Source organism: Rhipicephalus sanguineus, chromosome 4 (assembly GCF_013339695.2).
Source record: "Rhipicephalus sanguineus isolate Rsan-2018 chromosome 4, BIME_Rsan_1.4, whole genome shotgun sequence".
Classification (NCBI taxonomy): domain Eukaryota; kingdom Metazoa; phylum Arthropoda; class Arachnida; order Ixodida; family Ixodidae; genus Rhipicephalus; species Rhipicephalus sanguineus.
The window spans coordinates 41663369-41678538 of NC_051179.1; the positions used below are offsets into that span (position 1 = coordinate 41663369).

At 47.4% G+C, this 15170-nt stretch overlaps 1 protein-coding gene across 1 annotated transcript in view; it reads left to right on the plus strand.

Moving 5' to 3' along the window:
- The window catches only part of LOC119389815 (putative cyclin-dependent serine/threonine-protein kinase DDB_G0272797/DDB_G0274007), a 105193-nt gene extending 94773 nt beyond the window's left edge, over window positions 1-10420 (plus strand). Inside the window, exon 6 of the mRNA XM_037657208.2 lies at window positions 8493-10420. Within this exon, the coding sequence (XP_037513136.1) occupies window positions 8493-8713 (221 nt within the window). The 3' untranslated portion in view covers window positions 8714-10420. The remainder of the gene's footprint in view (window positions 1-8492) is intronic.
- The last annotated feature ends 4750 nt before the right edge of the window (window positions 10421-15170 follow it).

Genomic DNA, 15170 nt, shown 5'->3' on the forward strand with positions numbered 1-15170 from the left:
CGATGATTACTTGGAAATGTTTTTCAGGACCCCTCTGTTATGTGCAGCTAGCAGAACTGTCATGCCATATTTTCATTCTTCAGTTATATAGCTTTAAATTTGATAGTATCGTTTTTTTTTTGTTTCTGTAATATTTTGATTTCTAACAAACTTCATTTCCAGAATTGATGGCCTAACTAGAAATGTTTCCTGAAGTAACTATACTTCATTTTTTTTCTTTTAATTATAGCAAACATCTTCGAATTCGGCGCAGTAGTTCTAGAAAATAGCTTTATTTTTTTTTGGGGGGGGGGGTATATTTAGATAGGAGACCGCGCGATCTGACGTTTGCTCCTTCACGCGACAAGTCATATCCGAGCCGCCTCAGTGGTTGTTGAATAATAATAATAATAATAATAATAATAATAATAATAATAATAATAATAATAATAATAATAATAATAATAATAATAATAATCAATCATTCATTTATTTAACGTGCCCAGCAACAACCGTGAGGTCTTTGTGCAGGCGCACGCAAAAAAAAACAATAAAAATAAACAGTACAGTACAGACAGTCTGCAGAAATAAAAAGAGCAAAAACACGTAGACAAAGAGAAATGAACACGAAAGGTGAGGAGTAAAATAAGACAATATGAGAAATATTGAAGGGGAATAAAAAATTAGATTGCATATATACAACTATGCGGTAAGACGGAGAAGGGAAGACTTTGTACATTGTTATAATAATAATAATAATAATAATAATAATAATAATAATAATAATAATAATAATAATAATAATAATAATAATAATAATAATAATAATGATAATAATAATAATAATGATAATACTACTACTACTACTACTAATAATAATAATAATAATAGTGCAGCTGCGCTTTTTCCCGACTGTATTCGAGCGCATGAACGAGTTTCCTTTCCATTGCTCTTTTTTTTTCTTTTTTTTTAGGGGGATGGGAGGGAGTTAAAGGGACACTAAAGAGCAAAACGATTTTTCTCGCATTAGTAAAGTAGTCTGCCACGATACCAAAAACACCACGCTTGCTGCGAGAAGACGCTTAATAAGCGAGAAAACGCGCAAAAAGAAAACACAGGTGGCGACGCCACCTTGGAATTCCCGCACCATTTGCCGTGACGTCACATTCTTTTAACGGCATTCTTGGGCCTACGTAGTTCCTAATCGGTTAAATCGAAGTACATTGTCCTCTGAGGGGGCCAGAGACTTGCCATAACGAGTTTGTGGAAATTTCGTCGAGCCAGTGGTGCCAAAGTACGTTAAATGCTCTTTGAAATCTTTTACGTCACGAATTACAAAGTTCGGCGCGAAATTTAAAAATGAAACTTTGAACTTGGTTTTCTCCTCTAATAATAAACCTACGGTGGTGAAATAAACTACACAGGAGTTCTCTGAGCACATTTTATCAATCTAAACCAATTCATTGTTTCTCTTTAGTGTCCCTTTAACGTCGCAAGACTACAATTTGATTATGAGAGACGCCGTAGTGGAGGGCTCCTGAAGTTTCGACGACCTGGGGTTCTTTAACCTGCACCTAAACCTAAGTACACGGGCCTCGAGCATTTTCGCCTCCATCGAAAATGCGGCCGCCGCGGCCGGGATTCGATCAGCAGTCGAGCACCATAACCACTATAGATCACCGTGGCGGGTGGCCTTCCATTGCTATATACCATGTCTCCAAAACTATATATATGAAATAAGCCGTGTATGCTCTTACGTAGGCCTTCCGGTAATGATTCCAGCGCTTCATTCACGGCGTACACTCGCCATCCAATGTCCGCCGAACGCCCGGATGTGAATCGCGCTTTGATCTTCAGAATAGCAAACAGCGCGGCTTAATGCGCGCGTGACCTCTGAGCCGCACTCAACCTGACATTAGCAACCTGTGCTCAGTATAAACCTGAATCAAGTATATACCTTTGTCACAAACGATCGCGTTATAAAGCGCGCGCGAGGCCGCTTTCAAACTGCTACGAGACAGAACGGCGCGAATCGCGCGCCCAAGAAGCGCGAAAGACGAAAAAAACAAGCATCAAAAGACGCCGGCGCGCCGCATCCTCCTCACCCACTCGACCAGACGCCGTAAACACGATCGAACGCCTGGCAAAGCCTGGATCTTTCTAGAAGGAGAGGGTGACGCGTCCGCGAGCGATGCCGTCACGATTCGAACATACGAGAAAGCTCTCGCCCTTTCCCCAGGCTTAGCTGTACTGCACGCAGAAGAAACATCCCGACGCTTCTAGAAACCGGGGAAGAAGGGATAAAAGCGTGCAAACGACGAGGCCAGTCAGTGCAGGCAGTGCAGTCAGTGAAGGGAGTCGGCAAGTCAGTGAGCGAGTCAGTCGGCCCGGTGATGGTGAAGTTACGCTAAGTGTGGCTCCGTTAGCCAAAGAAGACGTGTTTATGATGGTGTGCGGTCAATCGCTCGTGGATCTGGAAGAATCCGATGACGACGCCGCGTGAGCCGTGACAAGTCACGACGACGGTTGAGCTACGACGATCAACGCTGGAGCTGGCGTGAGTGTTTCCTTGAAGAGAAGCATTCGATTACCGTCCAAGTATTGTGGACTGGATACGCCATTATCTATTCAGGACTTTAACTGTCGTTGAATAGTTGTAATGCATGCGATTGCATTTGTAGCGTGTGATCTGTTTGTTTAGCTCCCGTTGTGTAAACACCATCTGAATTTTATTGTGAAGTTATAACTGGTACCAGCCGAGTGTGCACGTGTTTGTATTATTTGTATTGCCTTAACTGAGAATATATTTCGTTTTCGTTTGTGTTATCGACTCTCGGCTCTGACTCGGTCTTTGGACCACAACCGGCGTTCGCTGGCGCACCAAAGGACCAACCCTAAATTGTCCGCGCTTTCGTGGTGCGTTTTCGGAAGGCCGTGACGCCAGCCCTTAGAATCCGCCCGGCGATCGCCATCCCCATTAACGGGATTAGGGACAATTATTCTGGCGTCCGCGACACAGGACCTTTTTGGTGCACAGTGTGTCCAAAGTAGGGAGAAAGAGCCTTGAGACGTTGATAGTGCTTGCGAACGATTTTTGAGTGTTGCACCGCGTTCCTGCTAACCTGTGTGCAGAGAGTGGTTTGTATTCGAAGTTAGGCAGAGGTTTTGTGCACGCGGCTAGGTTTTGTTGACGGGCATCATGGATCTTGAGAAGTTAGTTGCCCTCGGTGAGAAGATGGGTTTGTCTGGGGCCGAACTACGAAAGTGGGTCAGCCAAAAGGAAAAAGAAGAAAGAGAAAGAGTTAAGGAAGAAAAAGCAGCAGAGCTTGAAAGAGAGAGGTTGGCGGCTGAGAGGGCCATCAAAGAGAGAGAAGCAGAGCTGGAGAGAGAGAGGCTAGCAGCTGAGAGGGAGAGAGAAGAAAGAGAGGCGCAAGAGAGACAGATGCAAGCTGAGATGGCTGAGAGAGAAAGGCAACGGCAGCACGAATTGGAACTCGAACGGCTCCGTTTGCAGCAGCGCACAGAGACTTCCGTCCAGGCTAGAGTGGAGAGCAGCGAAAGGGAAGATCATAGCTTCCGTTTGAACCCAAGCAAACTGCTTGTGGCGTTTGATGAAAGGAAAGATGACCTTGATGCATACCTGCACAGGTTTGAGACGATAGCTAGAAGCCAAAATTGGCCGGAGCAGCAATGGGCAACAGCTTTGAGCACTTGTTTGAGTGGCGAAGCGCTCAGTGTGTACGGTAGGCTGACACCTACCGATGCAGCTAATTACGGAAGAGTAAAAGCTGCTTTGCTGAAGCGATTTCGATTCACCGTGGAAGGCTTCCGTGATAGGTTCCGTACGGGAAAGCCAGCTGATGGCGAGACGGCAACGCAGTATGCCGCGCGGCTTAGCCATTATTTTGACAGGTGGATCGAACTTTCAGAGACGGCACAGGAGTACGGGGAGCTTAGAGAGCTTTTAATCAGAGAGCAATTTCTCACCAGTTGCCACCCGAGCCTGTCGCTGTATCTGAAAGAGAGGAGGGCTAAATCGCTCGAGGATATGCTTGAATTGGCCGATCAATTCTTGGAAGCGCAAGGTGGAACGAACCTGGCCAAAGTAAAAAAGGAGGTTCACGAGGAGTCGAAGAAATCGGCACCTGACGAAAAGAAGCGTGCACCGGAGAGTGTTCCGCGATGCTTCCTGTGTAACCGGGTGGGCCATCGCGCTAACAGTTGTCGGACCAACTTCTCACGCCCCAGTGTGATGAAGTGTTTTAAATGTGGTCAGACTGGCCACAAAGCAGACACATGTCGAATTGATGCGAGCAAAGCCCATCAAGCAGCTTGTGCGTATGCCCCGCCAAAAGAGGAAGCAGAGGCGAGCAATGATGAATTGGCCGAACTGAAAAGCGGCAAGAAGATGCATTTCATTGGTGCTGCGATGACAACAGACACAACGAAAGGAATGCCGACACTTAAGGGGAAAGTTGGTGGAAAGGAAGTCACAGTACTAAGAGATAGTGGGTGCACCACTGTTATCGTACGAAAGAAATTGGTCCGAGAGAGTGATTTCACAGGCAATACCCAACCGGTTCGCCTGCTTGATAGTTCGATTCTAATGCTTCCTGAAGCCACGATTGAGGTTGAGACCCCCTACTTCAGCGGGAGAGTTACTGCCCTGTGCATGAATAACCCGCTGATTGACCTAATCATTGGAAACATCGCCGGAGCGCGAGGGCAGGACGATCCTGAACGTTTGGGAGAAGCCCCGAAGATAGAGCCCTCGTCAGTTCGGGAACCGCAACAGAAAGGAACCGCGGAAGGGAATCCCATGAAGGATGCCGCCCGAGCTCGAATTGAGGTCGAGGTGTCACGGAATGTCAATGAGGAGGCACCAACGGTCGCTGTACCGCCCGTGAAGACGCGCCGAGCAGGTGACATTGCAACTGAGCGGCCACCATCATCTGCGGCTCAAAAGATGACGAAGGTGGTCGTCCAAGCAAAACACCACGGCGCGCAGAAGTTGGCGAAGCACCGCGAACGTTCTAACGAACGCGACCACGCCTTGCTAGCGTCAAATGTGTCGACGGCAGCAGAGACGCCCCCTCCGGCACCGTCAAATGGAACGGCTCGCAAGAAAAAGAAGAGAAACAAAAAGAGAGCGAGCGAGCACCGAAAGAAGGGGCGCAAGCGCGGCACGATTTAAACATTACAGGGTGTTGGAATTGAATTTGTTTGAAGTGTTTTGAGTTTGAAAGTGTTTGAAGTGTTATTATTCCCTGTGTCAAGAGTGTATGGCTAGAGAGCCGCAGGGTCGTTTGCTTAACATTATGTGTACAATGCTATGGGTATAACTGTATAAGCGTTGAAAATGAAGAGCTTGTTTTGTGCGTTCGCATTGTTTTATATGAAATGTATGATGGCGTCTTATACTTATGTACTTGAGTTTATCTTTTGTATGTCGTGACATTGAAATGCCCTGTGAATTGTATTGAGAGTTTTATTGTGAATGTGACGCGCATTGTGTGTGGACTGAGTTATGGACTCTGTATGTGGGACATTTTTGGATGTGTATGTGCGCGCTCGTTTGTGTTGTTTGAATATTATGTGATAATATTCTTGAAGTGGGGGGCAGTGTCACAAACGATCGCGTTATAAAGCGCGCGCGAGGCCGCTTTCAAACTGCTACGAGACAGAACGGCGCGAATCGCGCGCCCAAGAAGCGCGAAAGACGAAAAAAACAAGCATCAAAAGACGCCGGCGCGCCGCATCCTCCTCACCCACTCGACCAGACGCCGTAAACACGATCGAACGCCTGGCAAAGCCTGGATCTTTCTAGAAGGAGAGGGTGACGCGTCCGCGAGCGATGCCGTCACGATTCGAACATACGAGAAAGCTCTCGCCCTTTCCCCAGGCTTAGCTGTACTGCACGCAGAAGAAACATCCCGACGCTTCTAGAAACCGGGGAAGAAGGGATAAAAGCGTGCAAACGACGAGGCCAGTCAGTGCAGGCAGTGCAGTCAGTGAAGGGAGTCGGCAAGTCAGTGAGCGAGTCAGTCGGCCCGGTGATGGTGAAGTTACGCTAAGTGTGGCTCCGTTAGCCAAAGAAGACGTGTTTATGATGGTGTGCGGTCAATCGCTCGTGGATCTGGAAGAATCCGATGACGACGCCGCGTGAGCCGTGACAAGTCACGACGACGGTTGAGCTACGACGATCAACGCTGGAGCTGGCGTGAGTGTTTCCTTGAAGAGAAGCATTCGATTACCGTCCAAGTATTGTGGACTGGATACGCCATTATCTATTCAGGACTTTAACTGTCGTTGAATAGTTGTAATGCATGCGATTGCATTTGTAGCGTGTGATCTGTTTGTTTAGCTCCCGTTGTGTAAACACCATCTGAATTTTATTGTGAAGTTATAACTGGTACCAGCCGAGTGTGCACGTGTTTGTATTATTTGTATTGCCTTAACTGAGAATATATTTCGTTTTCGTTTGTGTTATCGACTCTCGGCTCTGACTCGGTCTTTGGACCACAACCGGCGTTCGCTGGCGCACCAAAGGACCAACCCTAAATTGTCCGCGCTTTCGTGGTGCGTTTTCGGAAGGCCGTGACGCCAGCCCTTAGAATCCGCCCGGCGATCGCCATCCCCATTAACGGGATTAGTGACAACCTTCGTATCGGCTGGTTAATTTATCATATTCCATATCGGTACATATCGCTGATGCATGCCCTCCCACCCCTCCTCCCCGAACATACATTACAGAACTTACTTCCGGGCATACTATCACTCCATACCTTTTTTATGTTGCCGTGTATCCGGCCGTTCCTGTCATACATCTGCCGTCTTGATGGATGGAGTATAAACAGTCGCCGCGCGCGCGTGTGTGTGTGTGTGTGTGTGTGTGTGTGTGTGTGTGTGTGTGTGTGTGTGTGTGTGTGTGTGTGTGTGTGTGTGTGTGTGTGTGTGTGTGTGTGCATGCGTGCGTGCGTACGTGCGTGCGTGTTCGTTCCTGGTCCTATGTGGCACCGTTCACTTATTCATTTGATCGAAGGCACTCAGTTTGTCTATGTATAATAGACGTGTTTTTGCTAAGGCCTCATCTAGACTGCCACAACACCAGTTTTTTTTTTTTTTTTCCCCTTTGTGCCGCCTGACGCTGGGGCTTGACAAGGTATTCTTAACCGCGCGTGGACGATATCCAAACCGGCAATGACATCAAAGTTATCATTTCGCAATTTTTTTTTACCGGCCCGGGAGCCCTCTTTCGTTACGTTCTAGGAGTGCCCATATGCGCCTTTATTTGATATTTTTTAATCATTTGGTTCACTTGAGCGCCTTCATTTACTTGACCCAGACGTGTATACAGTTTCATTGTCGCGAGCCTTAACGTCACATCGAGTATCCCTGCTATTCTTTGATATAGCCCCCACGTGGCCTCTCGCGGTAATCTTTCTTTAAAAAATCTTAATTGCGCGCTTTCCGTTGACGTTAATAGACGTGGCTCTGACACTGCACGCGCTGACAAAATGCACGAAGAGGGCGCTACCATATCAATCTGTAGCCATAGGGTTTCCTACAAAACTTACTAGAGGGAACTCTGGCGCTAGTGTCTATAGAAGCTGCAACGCATGACGCTTCAGCCAGCATGGGAATGATGGGTAGTACACAAATTTGTCTGAACTTCGTACTTTCGGCTCCGTTTGGCTCCGCGTTGGCTGCATCCGCTTTGTCGAAAACGAAGTTCAGCAAAAGTCAGCAGTTTCACTTCGCCACTTTAACTTCTTTAGGCTCAGCAATTCAAATCTGGTCACGAAGTTCACAACGATCCATTCTTTTATCCGAAAGAAAACCAAAACATAGCAATAAACAAAGCCACAAGTACGTTTGCAGCCGCAAGCACGAAGACTAGGCAAATTTGTGTACTACCCATCATTCCCATGGTAGCTGAACGATCGCAGCGCCAGAGTCCCCTCTAGTTAATTTTAGGAAACTCTATGTCTATACTATAGCAGTGGGCATATGTGAGGCGCACGACCGCTAGCTCCGCCCGATCACCGCGAGAGGGCGTCGTTTGTGCGAACACACGAAAAGCATAAACAGGCTGCCGCTCACATCTTCAACGTACTGAATTTGATGAATCCGTTATGAGAGTCTGTCGGCCTACAATGGAGCAAGTATTTTCTGGGCTCGGCGATATTTTTTTCAATACAATCTCCGCCGTTGGTGCATCTACACGTGCGTCAACAACGGACGCATTGCGTAATAGAATGGCAAAACGTGAGCACATCGCCTTGTTCGTTTTCTTTTTATTGGCACGAGCTCGGAGTGACACTCATGCTTATCTTCCAATCACTTCTGGTCGATCACTTACTTCCTGTTTTCCGAATAGTGTGTGTGTGTGTGTGTGTGTGTGTGTGTGTGTGTGTGTGTGTTCTTTATCGTCGTCTTCGCACCTTTCACCTCAGCACATTGTCTACTCGCTTTGTTTTGTTTTAACGTTCGCACGCGTCGGCCCATTGCAGGTGCCCAGCAGGCCCCCGTGACCCAGGCCGCTGCCCCTGCTGTCGCCGGTGTAGGCCCTAGCCCAGTGTGCCCGCAGTCGAAGACGTCGATGGGCCACGGCTGCGTACAGTCTTGCGCCTGTCCCGACACGGCCGTGTGCTTCGCCGCGACGGGCAACACCAGGGGTGTCTGCAAGCTCCCCGAGCCGGACGACCTGACCCGCGGCTCTTACCTTCCGTGAAACGCGAAGGATGCAGTTTCAGTCTTCCAATGACGAGTCAACTACCACTTTTTTCCCCCAGTATTCTCCATTTCCCGTGATCCTTGTGTAATGGATGTGCACCCGCGGTCGTTGTTCCTCGTGTGTGCAGCATCGTCTCAAAGGGACACTAAAGAGAGAATCGATGTGCCTCATATTAGTAAATTATGCTTTGAAAATTTCCAAATCACTGCGCTTGCCGCGAGAAGACGCTTGCTGAGCAAGAAAACGCGGGTGGCGACGCCACGTTGAAATTCCCGCACCAAACGTCGTGACGACATCAATTTTGACGGCATACACTTGATCCTACGTAGTTTAACTAGTAAAAGTGAAGTACATTGTTCTCTGACGGGGCCATAGGGTTAAATGCTAAGTTTCAGGAAATTTCTTTGAGCCAATGCCGCCAAAATACGAAAAAAGAAACTTTGAAATCCGTGACGTCACGCGCGGAGATTTCGGCGGGAAATTTAAAAATGAATCTTTGGCCTGCGTGTTCTCTTCAAATAATAAACCAATGATGCCAAAATTAATTACAGTAGAGTTATCAGAGTACAATTTATCAATCGGAACCGATCCATTGTTTCACTTTAGTGTCCTTTAAACGCTCGAGCATGAACACTTTTCCTTTTTTTATTTTTTATTTGTTTCGGTGACACCACAGAGCACAGTGTGAAGAGCCTGCGCGCTCCGCTTCTTCCTTCTCTGACGTAATGTGGTAAAAGCTGCTGCACCGTTGTTAGACGCACCAATGATTCTTTCGCGCACTTTCACTAAGCCTTAGTTGTTGGCAACCACATTGCACCATGTTATCAGACTCACAAGTATATATGGACGTCGTGTTCCAATGCATCAGAGCAGTTGTTTCATGCAGTACGTGGCTAGCGAATGGAGTGGAAGCACCCAATGCTAGAGTTAAATGTGCGAGTTTGTGCCGTACGTCTCATTCTACTGTTGGAACGGTGCAGTGAAAGATGCCTCCCATATAACGAAGCAGATGAGTATGAATAGCTGTTGTAGACCGAGTGAAACAAGCCTTGCGGAGGGATAGGGGTGACGTCATTTCTTAAAAAAAGCTCCCTCTCGTTTTTTTTTTTCTTCGAGTGCTTGATGGTAGTAAAGCAGGACTGAGCAAAGACTCACTGGGATTAATGGCACAGTTTCAGACAGCAGAATGAAAATACAGCCAGTTTTGGCCTGATACACACTTGGCACGTAGAAGCCACTTTACAGTCCACGTATCCTCTGGTAACACAGGACAAACACCGATTCTACTACTTTGCTGTCACGGCTTCTGAAACTTGACTAGCATGCATGTGTGACTGTTGTTTAAGTTGCTCCGCACAGTGACGCGTATACCCCCAGAATATGATGTGGTTTTATGTGGCTTTTCCCCACAATTTCGAGCTTCCAGCTATCACTACATAGCCTAGACCAGAAACCACGCATTTATATTTGGCCGTCTGGGGATATATATATGCTACACATGTCAAAAGAGGGTCTAACATTCACAGCACCTAGTCCTTGTTTTTTAGCCTTCGTGACAACATCTCTCAATAACCACTTGTGCGTGACAGAGAAATTCAGGAGTGTTTTCTTGTACTATAGGTTGCACTGCACATTTGTGTGTTCTTTCTCTTTACGACCATGTGTAAATATTCTTTGTATGAATAAACGAAGATGTTGTTGTAACATGTTGCGTTGTTCTCTTCTGATAAAAAAAAAAAAACACTTTCGCCGCAAGGGTGAAGCAATGAATGCGACAACAACAAATTCGAATTTCTTAAGAAGAAAGGCTAGTAGGTCACTCCTTTAGCAAACACGGCCGCTGCAGCGAGCGAAGGGACCTTCGTGCTATCGATGGCTTCAGCACAACATTCGCGATAGCAGCACAACGCGTACAAAGCTATGAGCCATCTGTTGAGCCACCCCTCGAGCGAAAAGCGCGCGAGAGCAGGTGACCACGCCCTGTACGTCAAAGTACAAAGCCGGAGGCGCGCAGCCGCACACTGGCGAAAGGCGGCCAGGGCGACGTCCTTTAAAGCGCGCCATTTGGCCCTTTAGCCTTCTCGAGTGTGATAGTGAACAAGTCTCTGCCACGCTGAAGCACCTCGGATATCTGCGCACCACCAACGGTAAGTTGCGTATCTAAATAACTCGCCGCTATAGTATGCTGCGAGATGTATGTGTTTGTGGCCGAGTGGTTTGACGCGTCGGGCAGCGGTGCGAGGGGTCGCAGGTCGCGCGCTTCGAAAACAATTTCTTCTGCATCATTTTTGTTGTTGTTATATATGTAAATACGTACCTATACATATATGGAATGACCTACAGCGACGGCACCAATGCGCCGACAGTGTCCATATAATTGAGCAATAAAACTTTGAAGACGCTTTGCAGACGAACATTAAAAAAATGAAGAAACACGATATTTCCAAAGGCTTTGTGGGTGTCTCAAGAAATTTGTCCGCAAATCATCAAAAATAAGAGAAATGGCATATTTCCTCGCTGCCTTCATAATCACTTTTTCTGTGGTGAAAGACATCTTACGATGACTAGACACAGCAGTTATGATTTTATATTAACTAAAATACACTAACTTTTTAATTAGCGGAGACAGGCGGTGGGTCAAATGAGAGAATGCCTGTCCTTCCTGCGAAAAGGCCATTGCCGCTTTGAGGTTTTGAGAAATCGGCCTCTGATGTCGGCCTCTGGGGAGGGGGACTGAAATATACTCAATATTAGTGTATGGACAATGCGAACAATTTTTGTAAAATGGAATTCACTAGATTTCCATAGGCTATAGACTTACCTTTTAATAGCGTTAAGCCGACCGTAGTCAATGCACAGCGAGCAGAACACCATCATCATCACGCGCCTGCACGCTCTCTCTTCTTCCTCCTCTTCATCTTCTGCTTCGCTCTCAGAACACGTGCTCCGATAGCTTTGTTACTTCCGCTGTTGGGCCCAGAAAACCAACTGGTATTGACTGGGAGCTGTGGAAATTTAATGATAAGCTTATTGAACATGAACCATTCTTGAACGGCATTAAATGGGTCATGAAGCACCCCTTGGGCTTGTTGAAAAAACACATCCTGCGGAAAGTTGACACGGCTATGAACTGCTCAGCCAAATATTGCAGTCGTGCGCGCCGCGTAAAGGCTACAAGCGGAGCGCCAAGTTGCTGTTTACTCAGGCGCCCTCTTTTCGAACAGAGGCCGGTTCTCACTCTCGTTGGTGGGCGGGGCGTCTGCCGGTTGACGTCGCGTATCTGCTTCGCCGCGTCGCAAAAGACATAGCGTCCTCACTGGCCGATAGCCGACATAAATCGAGAGCGGCGTTCGGATCAGATGCGCTTCTTGCCACGGGGTGCCGCCACTTGTCTGCGCCGCACTCCTCAGACTGCTAACTTTACATGGTAGCCGCACTCGCGCATGCGAATCACAACGGGAGAGCGATCGCGTTTATGACGCGCGCTGACGTAACTTATTTCCCCCGTGCCATCCCTCCCTGTGTAGCTTCCAGTGCGCTCGTCGGCACGAGAAAAGAGAAAGCGCTGAGAGCGTGCGCCAAACCCCCGTAACTCCGCTCATTCTTGACGGATTCGAGAAATGTTTGCGGCAATTGATTCGGGAGGCAGTAAACTCAGATACTGAAGTCATTAGATCATAACTTGCAAAAGTGGTTCATGACCCCTTTAATGACAATCTTCGAGGAATTACTTAAGACCGATCAAAGAAGCTGTCACGAATCCTGGGAGCACTTCAAGCAGAATGTCAAAATGCTGGCTATACAGAGGTCTAGCGTTTTACGACGGGAGGAAAAGAGAATGCAAATGGAATTGCAAACGAGGGTAAATTTTTATTTGACTGTAGAATGTGTCAATCCAGGAAGTCCATCCAAGGAAATTAAAGTGAAATTCCAGTTAGATGCGGTCGAAGCGGAAATGTGCAAAGGGGCGGTCGTACGCGCACGCGCAGAGAAGTTGTGGTGTGGCGAGCAGCCTATACGAAACGTTCGCTCGGTGACATGAGAGGTTATCCTCCGTAAGGAGATGACAGCTGTAAAATACGGTAAGGAAGTGGTGCGGGACAAAGAAACGATAAGGCGAGCCTTCTCTTTGAGCATTATCTGCGAACTCCTTGGGAATGAGTGCACTCGGGAAGAGGGATTTGAAGCTGATTTTCTGCCGCTGTTACCATACCTCGAAAACGAAGCAACAGAAGATCTTGAGGGACAAATCAGGGTGGGAGAAATAGAATGGGCAATTGACGCACTGAGCTCAGACGCCAGGGCCAGACGGTCTCGGTACCGCTTTATACAAGGCTTTTATGCAGGACATAGCGGTTGCCTTACACCGAGCAATTACAGAAGCGTACGAGAAGTCCATGCAAGCCCCTTCTTTTCGACAGAGTCGCGCAATCTTGATACCAAAGAGTGAAGACCCTCATGCACTCTTGTCGGTGCGGGTATATCGGTCCATATGTCTCGCAAATACAGATTACAAAATATACACCCAGCTTCTTGCACGCAGGCTGCAAAATGTGATACAACAATTGGTAGAGTCACACCAGACGTGTGGCATAAGAAAACGGTCCATCGTTAAGAATATACATGTCGCGAGAACAGTACTGGGAAGTTGTGATGCCTTCAGGGAAGGTTCCATTGTTCCAATTGGACCTTGAGAAAGTGTTTAATAGAGTGGTGCATGAAATTCTCTTTCTTATTTTAGAACGTGCTAAGGTATAAGCTCCGTTCTTTTGCACGGCGTAAAAATGTATTATGCCGCTGTATCCACGAAACTAATAGTTAATAAGCACCGGGCCCATCCCCCCCCCCCCCCTGAAATATTTGTTTGCCATGGCATACAGAGCTCAATATGACACTCGATTACATCTGCCTGCCCGACGCCCACTTCAGATCAAGGAGGTGCCTCCCCCCCGAGAAAAATTTCTGGCTACGCCCCTGGTCTGTAGTAAAGACTTTCTTTCTTCAGTTGCACACAGGAACGCTTTCTGTTCAGCCTTGGCTTCAGTAGCGAGGCCTGTTTGTCCCTTGGTCCGTTAACTACCTGAGGTGTCCAAAACCAGAGACAATTGTTTTGGATTGCGCAGACGCCCTTTTCCTGTGGGACATCCTGCAACGCAGCCTCAGAAAGGATTTACCTGTCACACCGTACGGCATCCAATTCCTGCCAATTGAGAGTGAAGACGGTACCCCTTGTGATATGTTCATGTTACTTATTCTACACATGCTTGTGGAAAATGCGCATGTATGTCAGACATGAACACATTGCGATGCGTTCGGCTAAGAGAGCATTTTCCCGAGAGCATTTCGTTCTTGCGAGATGCCTTCAATGTAAAACTGAAGAAGTTCGAGTGGGCAGCTCTGTAACTCGTCTGCATGAAAGGTTGCTTACAAAGTACGCCAGCCAAGCAATGGCGGGCGGGCGCATCACAAGAACATTGTAAATATCATCTTCATTTCCTGTATTTTTTGGATGTTGCAGAGAGGTAATAAACAAAAGAACACTCTGTGCTCAGCTCAGTGGTTAAGGCGCCCGCCTTCGGAGCGATAGGGACTGAGTTCGAATCCTAGTGCTGCAATGAGCGTTTTTTTTTTTTCTTCGTCGGTAGGACGCATTCATATAGTTCAGATGCATTGGAACCACGTAAACGTTGGAGTTTGGTTCATCAATAAAGAAAAAAGTTGGGGTTTAGTTGAATGGTTAAGGCGCCCGCCTTCGGAGCGATAGGGACTGAGTTCGAATCGTAGTGCTGCAATGAACGTTTTTTTTTTTTTTCTTCGTCGGTTGGACGCATTCATATGGTTCAGATGCATTCGAACAACGAAAACATTGAGGCTTAGCTCAATGGTTAAGGCGGCTCGCCTTCGGAGCGATAGGGACGAGGTTCGAGTCCTAGTGCTGCAATGAACTTTTTTTTTTTTTCATTGAGCCTTACCGTGGGTAATAAGCACTCAGGGCCGTAACCAGGAATCTTTTTTTGTAACTATTGTAACTGGTGGGCGCTGTAAAGGCGTGGAAGTATTGTAGTATCATTCCGAAAGGTTAAAACATGAAAAAATTCCGGATAGGGGGGCGGAGGGGGGAGAAGACAACGCATCAGGGGAACCTTTGGCATCGGAAGGAACGCATAGTAGGCCCATCGCTGCAAGGTGTGACGTCAGACAAAAGTTGAGCCTTATCGTGGGTGATAAGGGCCTCAACTTTTTCGACTGCTTTTGGCCATCTATTGCGGTGATGCCAACGCATCAGGGGAACCTTTGGCTCGGAAAGAACGAACAGGAGGCCCATCGCTGCAAGGTGTGACGTCAGACAAAAGTTGAGCCTTATCGTGGGTGATAAGGGCCTCAACTTTTTCGACTGCTTTTGGCCATCTATTGCGGTGATGCCAACGCATCAGGGGAACCTTTGGCTCGGAAA